Genomic DNA, 13,089 nt, shown 5'->3' with positions numbered 1-13,089 from the left:
CTCTTGTCGGAAAAATCCACATTCTATAGAGAATTCCCTTCCCTCTTTGTTTTCCTCTTTTCTTTGCAGCTCCAGTAGATAATCAACTAAAAGCCAGGCACCCTTTTTGCTCTGAGGAGAAACATTTTACAACTTGCTCTCTCTCTCTGAAGTTTGCTGAGAGCTTCCTCCAAAAAATAAAACTTGGTCTCCACAATTATCTTTAACCTGAACATTCCTTTCTATCAATCCCAGGTCTTTAGACAAACTCAACCAATTGTCAACCAGAAAATGTTTAAATTAACCTATAGCCTGGAAGCCCCCACTTTGAGTTGTCCTGCCTTTCTGAACCAAACCAATGTATTTCTTAAATGTATTTGATTGATGTCTCATGCCTCTCTAAAATACATAAAACCATGCTATACCCTGACCACCCTGGGCACATGCTCTCAGGACCTCCTGAGGGCTGTGTCATGGGCCATGGTCACTCATATTTGGCTCAGAATAAATCTCTTCAAATATTTTACAGAGTTTGACTCTTTTAGTCAACAGAGTTTAAGTATAATGTCAAATATAACTTTGTTTCACAACTAGTTGCATATTTTAACAAAGACACTGATGTTAATTTTTAAAGTATCATGTATTTCCCTACCTTTTAAAAACAAATATGTGGATAGAATTTTCTTAATAAAAATGCCTAAGGTCAACAGAATCATCAAATGTAAAAATTAATCTATGTTCAAATATACTTACATCTTCAGGAATTAATGAGATCGTTCCTACATTATTATGTGGTGCCTTCTTTGTTTTCTAGGATGGCTGACTAAAAGAAATGAGCATTTAGTTGATTCTGAATAAGGCACACAGAGAGTAAATTCTTTAACCATGTTTAATATGAAGCAGCAAAAGAAAAGCCTAAATATTGTTATCTGCACAAGAATGTGTGGATTCACAAATTCTTTTCAGACAGCTGTTCAGAAGATAGTATTATAGCCTCTGATCAATTTTGTCACATCTACTCCTAAGTGGTATTTACTGAACAGAATCCAAAGAGCAAACTGGTAGGATTTCATTGGTGGAACTAAAACATGAAAGACAGATACTTCCAACATCATTGTTCATTATAATCAGGTTGAGCATTCCAAATTTGAAAATCCAAAATCTAAAACTTTGTGAGCACCAACATGACACTGAAAGGAAATGCTTATTAGAGTATTTTGGATTTTCAGATTAGAGATCCTGAACCAGTAAGCACAATGCAAAAATTAAAAAAAAAAAATTCCAAAATTCAAAAAAACTTCTGGTACCAAGCATTTTATATAATAGATAGTAAGCCTGAAGAAGAATATTTGTCTACTCCAGAGAGAGTAGGTTATCAAAAAAGAAGAATGAAGGGGCTAAGGAAAGGGCTTCACTTGCTAATGTATAAAACAAAAGGGTTAGATTATATGATATGGAAGGTCTTTTTCTAGCTCCAAAATTTTATGATTATTATGCATGATTAGAAAAGGGTACAAGAGAATAAGAAACGACAGTTAATATATCCCTATTCTCTCGTAGAGAGTCTAGTATATAGTAAATTTTCAAATATACCAATGAATGAATTAATAAACCATAAAAAATGCTCACAGACCCCAAAAAGCTATTTACTCATTTAGAGTAGAGGGAAACAGAAAATGTATATCTCCAAGAGAAACAACATATTAGAGTACAATAGTTGACAACAACAGGCAATCACAATGAGAACCCTGAGGCATCAAAAAGAAAAAAATAAGAAAGAAATAATGTTCCCAATTTCTAGTTTAGAAAATTAAAGAAATGGCAAGATCATGTTTTATTTTCATCATTGAGTGTGGTTAAAATACTTTATTACTTAGCAAAGCTAATATTTAATTTTCTGGAAGATTCATTTATGTAGAACAGCTCATGCCTCTGCAATGTTTAATGAGGTATTAAAATCTATTTATCCTGAATACGTGCATGGTAATAAGCCAAGTTGAACAGGTCAATTTTTAACTTATAACATATGTAGCTATTGCTCATCCCAGATTAAAGATTCACCCCTAATTATATGCAAGTACAATAAATTTTATTTAATTCATTGATTGTATGCACTGATACTCTCTTCAAAAGCATTCAGATCATGATATGTATTGCATGTCATTTACCTGCTCCAAACTATCCAATGACTTCTCATCATAATAATAAAATACAAACTCCTTACCATGGCCTATAAATTCCACATATGGCCCTGTCTACCTCTCTGACAATGACTTCTGTTGCTGTCTCCCCACTTCATTATTCTGCTTCAGCTGCAATGACTTTCTTAGCATTCCTAAAACACTTCAGTCTTGTTTTGGCCTCCTAGCTTTTGTATTTTTGCTTACTGGCAGGCATTACCTCCAGATATTTTTTTTTTTTTTTTTTTTTTGAGAAGGAGTCTCGCTCTTTCACCCAGGCTGGAGTGCAGTGGCGCGATCTTGGCTCACTGCAGGCTCCGTCCCCCGGGGTTCACGCCATTCTCCTGCCTCAGCCTCTCCGAGTAGCTGGGACTACAGGCGCCCGCCACCACGCCCGGCTAATTTTTTTTGTATTTTTAGTAGAGATGGGGTTTCACCGTGGTCTCGATCTCCTGACCTCGTGATCCGCCCGCCTCGGCCTCCCACAGTGCTGGGATTACAAGCGTGAGCCACCGCGCCCGGCCACCTCCAGATATTTGCAAATTGTAATCCCTCACTTCATTATTCAGGTCTCTGTTCAAATGCCGCTTTACAGAGGCTTTCCCTAAAGAATCTATCCAAAATAGTGTCACCCTGCCTTTGCTTCTCCAATCCCTTACTAGGTTTATTTTTCTTCCTCGAATTTAGCACTAATTGGAAAGTATATATTATCTGGTTACATATTTATTGCTTGTTTTCTCTCTAGAATGTAAGCACTGTGAGATCATGGAGTTCATCTGTACACCAGCACCTAGGACACTACTTGTCAAATATTTAGGACCCAATATATACTTGTTGAATAAATGAATGAATAAACTAGTAGAGTTTTAATAGACTTATAGCATGTTACCATTTGTATTTTTAAAAGATATATATGTACATGCATGGTCATTCCCAGAAGTGTACACAAGAAATTGATAATAGCACTTTCCACATAGAGGGGAAATATGAAGGTCTGAGTGAGAGACAGGTTTATTTTTCATTTCATACTCTTTTGTAATATTTAAATTTTAAACAAGGTCTAGGTATTTTTATTTCAAAACAGACAAACAACAATAAAACCACTATTAAAATTTACCTTAATTGCAACATTTATTTTAGTAACAATAAGTTACATTTTCTATTGAGCTCATATCCCACAAATAGAAATATACTAACAGTTGACATACTCTTATTAAATCCTCATAACAACCTATGACATAAACCCTGTACTGTCATTCCTATTTTATTAAGGGAGAAAGTGTAGTACAGAGAAATTAACTGGCTAAAGTCACACAACTGAGGAAGCACATGACATGGGATTTGAACTCAGACTGACTGAATCTAAAGGCCAAGTACTTCATCACTACTCTCCCTGATGTAAATATATAACCCTCAGAAATTTTCTTATAGAAGTTAAAAATATATATATTGCTTACTTTTTTAGAAATTTTAAAACATTTAATTGGCAAAGATTGTATATAATCAAGATGTACAATGTGATAGTCTCATATTCTTATACACTATGTAATGATTACCACAGTTAAATTAATATGCCTATCACCATTCATGCTGTACATTAAATGCCCTGAACTTACTTACCTTATAACTTAAAGTGTAACCTTTGACCAAAATCTCCCTATTTCCCCCAAAACTCAGCTTCTGGTACCACTCTCTTATATTTGCTTACTTTTGATAGAAACCTCAGGGCCTGGCACAGGGGCTCTTAAATGTTAACATAAAACTGATTATGAGTTCTCTGTACTTGTCGGATATCACACAGTGGCCATTCTCAATAAGTATGCTTTTATATAACAGTGCTTACATTAGGTTGATATGGTGATAATTATTAATGATGAACAACAATGCTTTTCATTTGAGTATGTACACTCTGTCTCATGCATTACAGTAAACGCTTGACATTCGTCATTGCATTCAATCCTTATAATAATCACGTAAGGTAGGTTGTAGTATTATTTCCATTTTACAAAAACAAAGACTTAGCCTTAGGATAAGTAACTTTTCCAAGATGATGTAACAAGTGGGGAACCAAATGTCAAATATAAGTCAATTAAGTCAAAGATTCACCCCTAATTTTATGAAAGTACTATAATAAATTTAATTCATTGATTGTATTCACTGATACTTTCACCAAAAGCATTCAGATCATGTGATGCATCACATGGCATTCACCTGCTCTAAAGTCTCCAATGACTTCTCACCAGAAGAATAAAACGCAAACTCCTTACTGGGTACAAATCCAAAGTCCATGTTCTTAACAGCTAGGTTCTACTGGAATCAGAAGAGAGTGCTTCCAAACAATGATACAGAAGTAGAGTGACAGTTATGATATATTAAATACAAACTCAAACCTGAATTAGATTCAGATTCAACAAACACTGTATAGGACTGAAAACGATACTCAACACCATCATCTACAGACTTTATCCATCTTAAAGCTCTCTTTGGAATATCAGTCTTGGGGGCACTACTCCCACTAACTTACAACCATCAGGGAAGAATAAAAAGTTCAGCTGGAGGGAAGGCCGGCACTGACAGCTGAGCTATTTTTTTTTCCTCAGTTTTCACAGTTGTCAGCAAAAAAAAAAAAAAAAAAAAAAAAAAAAATCATTTTTATCGTGTCCCTTAATTGATTTGGGGTATTTCTATGATGGGACAAGATGAACTTTTAATAAAAAAAATTATATATTTGTAAATACTTTTCAATAATAGAAGAGGAAGGGCTGGGTGCCCTGCCTCACACCTGTAATTCCTGCACTTTAGGAGGCCGAGGCCGGCAGATGGCTTGAGGTCAGGAGTTCGAGACCAGCCTGGCCAACATAGTGAATCCCCGTCTCTACCAAAGATACAAAAATTAGCCGAGTGTGATGGCAAATGCCTGTAATCCCAGCTACTCGGGAGGCTGAGGCACGAGAATTGCTTGAACCCGGGAGGTGGAGGTTGCAGTGAGCGGCGATCATGTCACTGCACTCCAGCTTGGACCACAGAGCGAGACTTTGTCTCAAATAAACGAATAAATAATAAAAGAGGAGATTAATTACTACTATTAAAGGCAGATAATCTTTTAAAATTTTTTTCTTTGTGATTGTGCTTTGTAGATAATCTTTGTTTATTGAAATAGTTCTCACAGAATATGAACTTAATAAGAAGCACTATCTAGTCATTGGATATCACATTCTCTAGCATCAAAGTTCATGAAAACCTTCCAAAAATGAAACATGAGGCTAGACGTGGTGGATTGACATTAACAATTAAAATCTGTAGAGTGCCTAAATTTCTACCTAATTATCCATAATCTAAACTATATATTATACCACAAAATCAGTCCATTCTGGTCAAATACTCTCTTCTCATATAATAAACAGCAGTCAGTCTTGGCTTCTCTGTAACTGAGCGACTAATGAGCTCCTAAAAAAAAAAAAAAAAAGTCCTGCGGAAACCAAGAACAGACTATAGGATGGATTCTCAATGTTTACAGTTTAATTTCATCTGCAGAGCATTTGCCAAACAGTATCTCTTCCGTACCTCATCTGATCCTCGGCAATCCGTTAGGCAGTCAGAGCGGGTTTTATCTTGATGCTACCTACAGTTGGGGCTCAGGAGGGGTTCCCGATTGACCAGTGCAAGACTAACACTTAAAGCTCGTCAGACAAAAATTTTATGCAGTGATGAACAAAAGCTCCTCGTTTGATAGGTAAGCCCCGGGGTACGCTTATATGTGCCTCTGAAACAAACACTCCGAATTTGGAGTCCGGAAAAAAGCTGACACTACAAGGTACTGGACAGTTAAAGTTCTCTGCCAAAGTCTGGGAAAGGGGCCAAGATGCCCTTTAAAACTTAAGACCTTCCTCTCAGAACTTAAGGAGATCCCTGCCCTTCCAGCTGAGCAGTGGAGGATTACGGTCAAGCAGAGCTGTGCTCTTCGCCGGTTCTCGAATCCCTTTTTCCTTTCACTTTCTCCCCAGGGACCCTGATCCCCCGCCCCTCAACGCTTCTGTGTTTGTCAAGAAGCCTACCTGGTCTTCTAGACCTGAAGCGGCAGGATCCTTCGTTCCCAATTATATAGGTCACCAAAAGGAGTGTCCCAGAGTCAAGTTTTACCTTCATGTGCCTCTCACTCACTTCAGGCCCAGGCCAGGTTACCGCAACCACTTCACTTTAATGTCCGCCTCCTGGCGCTTCAGACTCAACCACAATATTCAAACCCAAGCCACTTTCCTCAGCGCCTCGTTTCATTGGCTGCCGCGCGCGTGATGTCATCACGTCGGACGCTGTCACGGCTCGCGGCAGCTTGGCGCCAAGAAGCTCAGCCTGGCGGCGCAGGGGAAGCTCTTTGCTTGCTCGTCACCGTGGCAACGCGCGCGGCCGTTTCCGGAGGCGGTGCCCAAAGTGGGCGGGGCTAGGCCAGAGCTGCTGGTGGGAGGCAGCCACTTGAGATCATCAGGCCTCCTGTAGACCGGCGGGTGCCCGGTCCCAGAGTTAAGGGTGTGAGTGAGACTGGTGCGGGCAGGGGTTGGCCTATGCCCTCTGCTAGGGGGAGGGGTGAAGTTTGGGTGTGGATTAATGGGTTCTGGGTGTTTATTTTCTTTTCTTTGAGTAGTGAGGCCTCCAGGAAGTTGTAGGGACCTGTTTCTTCCAGACACGTTAATATGGGCCAAAATGTGGGGTCTCTTCACCTGAATTAATTGGAGATCTTTTGGGTTGAGGCCTCAGGACTTCCAGGCCTACTCCCATTAGTACTGACTGTGAAACTATTTTCTGTTTGGTTACTTTTTACATTCTCTGTCTAATGATGGCATAACAAAATAAAGATTTTGGCTTGGTTTGTTATTAGGTGAAGTGATTTTTTTAAGTCCCAGGTTATAGATATTATTTCAGAATATACACTTTAAAGAGAGAGAAAATACCTGGAACAAATGGGAAATATGTTTGCTAAAATAACTTTATTTGGCAGGGTGTTTTTAATAACAGTATCTGAATTTCATTGTTCTATATATTACTGTTATTGTATCCATTCATTTAGCAATTATTTAGATTTTAGACACACAATAGTATACAATAGAATCCAACTCTCTTCCCTCTTGGAGCTTATATTCTTTTGATTCAGTATCACTTTATAAATAGGATGACTCATACCCATGCAGAGTATTATAAATGCAACAATATATGGAAACCTCTGTATTATGGACATTTATTTCCTGTTGGGGAATATCGGGAGTATTGTGTACTGTATATGATGCATGTTATATTATTGTTTCTGATCGCTAGACAGAGGATCAATAAAGCTACTACTTATTTTTGGCTGTATTACGTGTATCTTAGCTAATGAAATGGTTATTTGTGTGCTGCTGGGCTTGGTAATAAAATCGAGATGTCTTTATTTCCAGTAAGAACTCATTGTATAGTACTTTACGTTTTGACTTCCCAGGTATTTTATTAGTCCCTTTACATGTGGTCTCTCATTTAATTCTCAAAACAGCCCATGAGACATAGGTAATATTATTTTCATTTTTCTGAGAGAGAACTGAAGTTTTCAGAAAATCCCTAACACAAAATTTTGTCTTGAACTATACAGGCAAGGCAATTCAGAATTGAGTCATTTGTCTCTGAAATACTTTCTGGATTAAGTGACATTAAGAGAATATCTTAATGCAGTCTGAAAATATGCATATTTTGCCAGTTGCTTGTAAAATTGCATAGATCATTGGTGAAGAATAGAAGTGTTTTAAAGTTTGTCTTTTGTGACACCCACATTGTATAAGGTTTAACAGTGTCACAGATGTTTTCACACCTAATCCAAGTACTTCAGATTTCAAATTCAGTGTTACACTTGCCATTTAACAGTGTTCAGATGATGAGGTCCATATTTTAAAGGAATTGTACATTTGGTTAAAGCAGAGAGATTTTGACATTACAATCAATCCCACTACTGTGCCATCTTGCTCATTGTAGTTTCTAAACATGCAGAGCTGAGAAAAAAATTCCCACTTTTAGTTAAAAATTGGAGTATAACTGCTGTGTTAACAGAACACAAGTATAATATACTTTCATTGTAAACCGAAGAGTAGAGATAAGGATAAATGAAAAGTTAGATTTAAAGTTGCTTCAGACCAAAAAATAAAAATGGAAAAAGTAAAAGTGAATTTAAACATGGCAGTAGTGAGGTCTTATTTATTTCCCCCAGGAAAGTCGTTTGGAAACCCCAGCGCCAACAGGACCCTTTGGCAGCTGAGGCTGGAAACAGCGGAACCAAAGGCAGACGGTCCTCAGTTGCTTGGGCGGACGTGGACCCAATCTGTCCGTCCTTGCAAGGTTCCCCCAGGGGCAGGACCTAGACGTGCGGCACGTTCAGGTTCTCCGGGACCGTAGTGGTAGTCGCTGGCCCAAGTTAGAGGCCAGCTGAGAAGTCTTCGTGCTTCAGGTGAGGAGAAGGGGACCGAGTCCCGGGAACTCTTTTTGGAAACCACCAAACCTTTGGGGGTACTCCACAGGGGTCACTGGATTCGTCCGGAGCAAAAGAAAAATACGCCCCTGATCCTCTCCCCCTCTTCAACACGCCTTCAACCTGGGTTTGGAAGTTTCCGACTCGTTTTTCCTCGTCAGAGCGTAATTCTTAGGCAAAACGGTGTATTTTTCTCTTTCCTTAGAACCACTTTCACTTTCTCAGCGTTCGTGTGCCAGCCGCCACGTCGCGTTTTTGTCCTTAAAAATTACGTTTTCAAACAGGATTTCCCTGCAAGAGAATATTGACTGCAATGGTTATAATTGTTAGAGCCCCTGAGGGAGTATCCTTCATGGGCATCACTCACCTGTGTGTTTTCACAATTAAAAGAGTAATCTGGCCAATTTTGTGCTCTCAACAGCCAAAAGTGAACTTTGCTTGTAGAGAAAAGTTAAATGACTTAACTAGGAGATCACAGAGGCAGTTTTCCTGACGCCCTGCTTCCTTCCTTATGACCAGAGGGAACTTAATCTTAAATCATTTAGGATGGCTGGCTCCTAGCAGACTGCAGGAGAGCTCTAAGTTGTCTGGTAGGAAACTGGGCTCCAAAAGAGAAGAATATAATTTTCTTTTTTAGCATGCCACACCCCCAGCTTCTATTTTTTAGGGGGGTATTGCAGGAAACAAGAGGCAAATGAACTATTTGTCACCCTTTCTCCAGGTTGACCCAAGTTGGCAGGCAATTAGTTCATAATAAAATATTCAGGCTTTGTGCCTTGACCATAGTTGAATAAACACATAGAAACTGAATGCAGTAGAAAAAAATTAAATGCAAGTGATAGCGTTTTTTGTTTGTTTGTTTTTCCCTCGCTACTCTGCGTTTTCCTGTATGGTTCTTATTCCTATATTAGCATTGATGATACTACTTTCCTTTTTAGTTATCAAAGTCTAGACATATAGGGTAGGTTGTTCCAGAGTTCACTTTTTAGGCCTATACATTGTACATTCATTATTGGGAACCCCGCAGCATACTGTTATTTTATTTTATTTTTTTTTGAGACAGTCTTGCTCTGTCGCCCAGGCTGGAGTGCAGTGGTGCAATCTCGGCTCACTGCAAGCTCCGCCTCCCGGGTTCACGCCATTCTCCTGCCTCAGCCTCTCCGAGTAGCTGGGACTACAGGCGCCCGCCACCACGCCCGGCTGATATTTTGTATTTTTTTTTAGTAGAGACGGGGTTTCACCGTGGTGTCGATCTCCTGACCTCGTGATCCGCCCGCCTCGGCCTCCCAAAGTGGTGGGATTACAAGCGTGAGCCACCGCGCCCGGCCTCATACTGTTATTTTTAAGTGGAGCAGAGCCAAGCCATAGGATGTCGGTTCCTTAATAAAATGAATCTAATTTATGAGATATTACAAATATATAGTCAATTTAATTGAAGTACTATTAAATTACATAAGTGGATTAAATAGTTCCAGTGGGCTATGTTTATAGCATGGAGATTGAGTTCAGGCTCTGGGGATAGACTGTGTTACAATTTTAGCTTTACGGCCCTCTAGCTATGTGGCCTTTGGCAAATTACTTCTCTGTTTTCCCTATCTATAAAATGGGAATAATAATATTTCAAGAGTTGTGGTAAGGATTGAATGAGGTAGTGCATGTAGTGTGGTTATAATAGTAAGTGGTGCTTAGTAAGTGCTAAATAAATGTTAGCTATTATTTTGTAAACTGTTAGAAACACTAAGTCAGAGGGTAGTTGAGCTTACTTTTGTATGCTTTCCAGAAACCTTAGGCATAGTTAATAATTTGGCTATTTTGTTGCTGCCAAGCAACCAAAAATCTACTTAGATCACTCATTTTTTTTCCCCCACATTTTTTCAGTGTCACATTTGCCGCACAATTCTGCAGATTATGGCTTTGGTGAAGTTAACATATTATCCTCAAGGTAACATCTTGTTGATGTTACATCATATTTGTATTTCTTTGTGTTTTATTACATGTGATCACCTTTTCAACGTTTTTAATTTTTTTTTATTGCAAAAGGAAAGACAGACATATTTAAGTGGGATTTATGCTTCTTGTAGTATTTTGAGAACATATGGTTTTTGGTGGGGTCAGTCACACAGGGGAAATTTCCCAAAGTGAGGATTGATAATGCTAATTCTGTGGAGTCTGGAATTAATCCATTCATTCACTTTCTTCAGAAAACAATTTATTAAGCACTGATATGCATTTTATTTTGCGTATATGAAGGTGTCGGTCATATTCTTAAATAACTAATAACCTGTGAGGAAAAAATAGTGTTAATTGGATAGTGTCAAATGGTGTTTACTGTGGTAGTATCAAAAACTTTGCTTGAAACCAGCTGGGTATAAAATGCATGATGTTTTCAAAAGGTCTCCTGTTAATATATTTACATAAATCTTTTTTTCATCTGCATTTTAAAGAGTTATGGATTGCTGAAGAAAATGGAGCACATATGGTAAATCCAAGGAATATATCAGTTATTTGTTTTTTGGGTGCCGAGGACAGATAATTAAAGGTAGACATGAAATACCGAAGTGTGCTCAGTTGAGTGTTTATACAGTCATAGTTTAAACTGATATACACTCCACTGATACAGGGTACAGGGAGATGAACTCATCAGACAATCAGACTGATAGACTGATTATCTTTTTTATTTTTTGGATGTGCATGCATAGTCTTTTCCCAGGGATAGTCTCCGAAGATGAGAATTTAGCATTGTGAGAAAAACAAATACAAGAGCTTGAAATAGAAGACCATCTGAATCTAAAATATGATACTTATAATCCGTTCAGTCATCCTGATTACTTTTCAAATAAACAGTTTTAATTCATTGAATCTACTTTTTAGCCTTAATTAAAATTCAAAAAAGTATAGTATATTTCCTAAAAATGTTGACCTAATAATCAATTTTCATATCCCTAATGGTTAAAATGTTAATGATATTAGAATGTATTAGGCTACATTAAAAATTGTATTTAAATTATGTTTAAATTATGTCTCTGGGTCCTCTTAGGTTCCTTGCTTTGTATATATAAGAAGGGTTTGTCACCTTTACTTGTTTAAGGTGTTAGGATCATGAGTCTTAACTTTTTTTTGATGTGCTAAATATTGCATATTAATTTGATTTTCCCCAAGTATTAGAACATTCTTTTAAAAAAGTCCAACTATCATATTTTAATTTTTTTTTCTAGATTTGTTTTAACTACAAAATGCTTCGGTATGCATATTTTTGTAGAATGTGTAAAGAATGCCTTTCATGTTGGTTGGAATCTGGCATACCTAATTTAGGTGTCTGGCCAAAAAGAATACATACTACAGCAGGAAAATATAGAGAATATGAAGCCCGGGAGCAAACATATCAAACTCAAGCCCAGGAGTTACACAGATCTCAAGACAGAGATTTTGAAACTATGGCTAAATTACATATTCCAGTAATGGTGGATGAAGTTGTTCATTGTTTGTCACCACGAAAAGGACAGGTGAGTTGAATTTTTATTTTTTAACAAGTTTTTTGTTGAGATAAAATTCGCTTATTGTAATATTCATTATTTTAAGGTATTCAATTCAGTGGCCTCTTAGTATACAGATGAACCCCAACTGTTGATGGTTGATGCGAAAGTGATGCACATTCAGTAGAAATTGTACTTTTCAGTAACATACAACTATGCTTTTTTTAACTTTCAGGACAATATTCATATAAATTACATGAGATAGTCAATAACTTTATTATAAAATAGGCTCTGTGTTAGCTGATTTTGCCTAACTGTAGGGTAACGTAAGTGTTCTGAGCATTTTTAAGGTAGGTTAGGCTAAGCTATGATGTTCGGTAGGTTAAGTACTTAAATGCATTTTTGATGCATGGTGTTTTCAACTAATGAAGGGTTTGTCAGGACATAACCCCCTTGTAAGTTGAGGAGAATTTGTATTCATAAGCTTATGACCACTGTTTAATTGAGGATTGTGTTTGTCACCCCAGTATGAAACCCCATTCCCATTAGTATTCACTCGCCATTGACATCCTTCCCCTAGCCCCTGACAACCACTAAGCTATTTTTTTGTCTCTATGAATTTGCTTATTCCAGACATTTCATTTAAATGGATTCATAGATATGTGGCATTTTTTATCTGCCTTCTTTTACTCAGCACGTTTTCAGGGTTCTTCCATGGCGTTGCATGTATCTGTACTTGGTTCCTTTTTGTTGCTGAATCATTGCATTGTATGGATGTGCCACATTTTGTTTATCCATTAACCAAACGATGAGCATTTATATTGTTTCTGCTCTGTGGCTATTGTGAATAATGCTGCAATGAACATTTGTGTACAAGTTTTCTTTTTTTTTTTTTTTTTGAAACAGAGTCTTGCTCTGTCACCCAAGCTGGAGTGCAGTGGTGCAGTGGTGCAGTGGTGTGATCTTGGCTCACTGC

General features: G+C 37.7%; 2 protein-coding genes across 12 annotated transcripts in view; one reads left to right on the top strand and one right to left on the bottom strand.

Moving 5' to 3' along the window:
- The window catches only part of KIF18A (kinesin family member 18A), a 92,504-nt gene extending 85,853 nt beyond the window's left edge, over positions 1-6,651 (bottom strand). Inside the window, exons 1-2 of one of the 8 annotated variants that reach the window (XM_055282072.2) lie at positions 6,215-6,400; positions 733-802 (exon numbers count right to left, since the gene is read on the bottom strand). The gene's annotated coding sequence lies outside the window, so the exon portion shown is untranslated. Of the gene's footprint in view, positions 1-732; positions 803-4,370; positions 4,495-6,214 lie in introns of those variants that run through there. The other 7 variants (XM_055282071.2, XM_055282069.2, XM_055282070.2 and 4 more) reach the window with 7 other exon arrangements.
- Positions 6,589-13,089, top strand: part of METTL15 (methyltransferase 15, mitochondrial 12S rRNA N4-cytidine) — a 214,056-nt gene continuing 207,555 nt past the window's right edge. For 2 of the 4 annotated variants that reach the window (XM_055282067.2, XM_063641895.1), the window contains exons 1-3: positions 6,595-6,683; positions 8,383-8,619; positions 11,856-12,143. In XM_055282067.2, coding sequence (XP_055138042.1) covers positions 11,874-12,143 — 270 coding nt within the window. In that variant the 5' untranslated portion in view covers positions 6,595-6,683; positions 8,383-8,619; positions 11,856-11,873. Of the gene's footprint in view, positions 6,686-8,382; positions 8,620-11,855; positions 12,144-13,089 lie in introns of all 4 variants that reach the window. The other 2 variants (XM_055282066.2, XM_063641896.1) reach the window with 2 other exon arrangements.

Source organism: Symphalangus syndactylus, chromosome 6 (genome assembly GCF_028878055.3).
Source record: "Symphalangus syndactylus isolate Jambi chromosome 6, NHGRI_mSymSyn1-v2.1_pri, whole genome shotgun sequence".
Taxonomy (NCBI): Eukaryota; Metazoa; Chordata; class Mammalia; order Primates; family Hylobatidae; genus Symphalangus; species Symphalangus syndactylus.
This window is presented reverse-complemented; position numbering and strand designations above follow the sequence as displayed.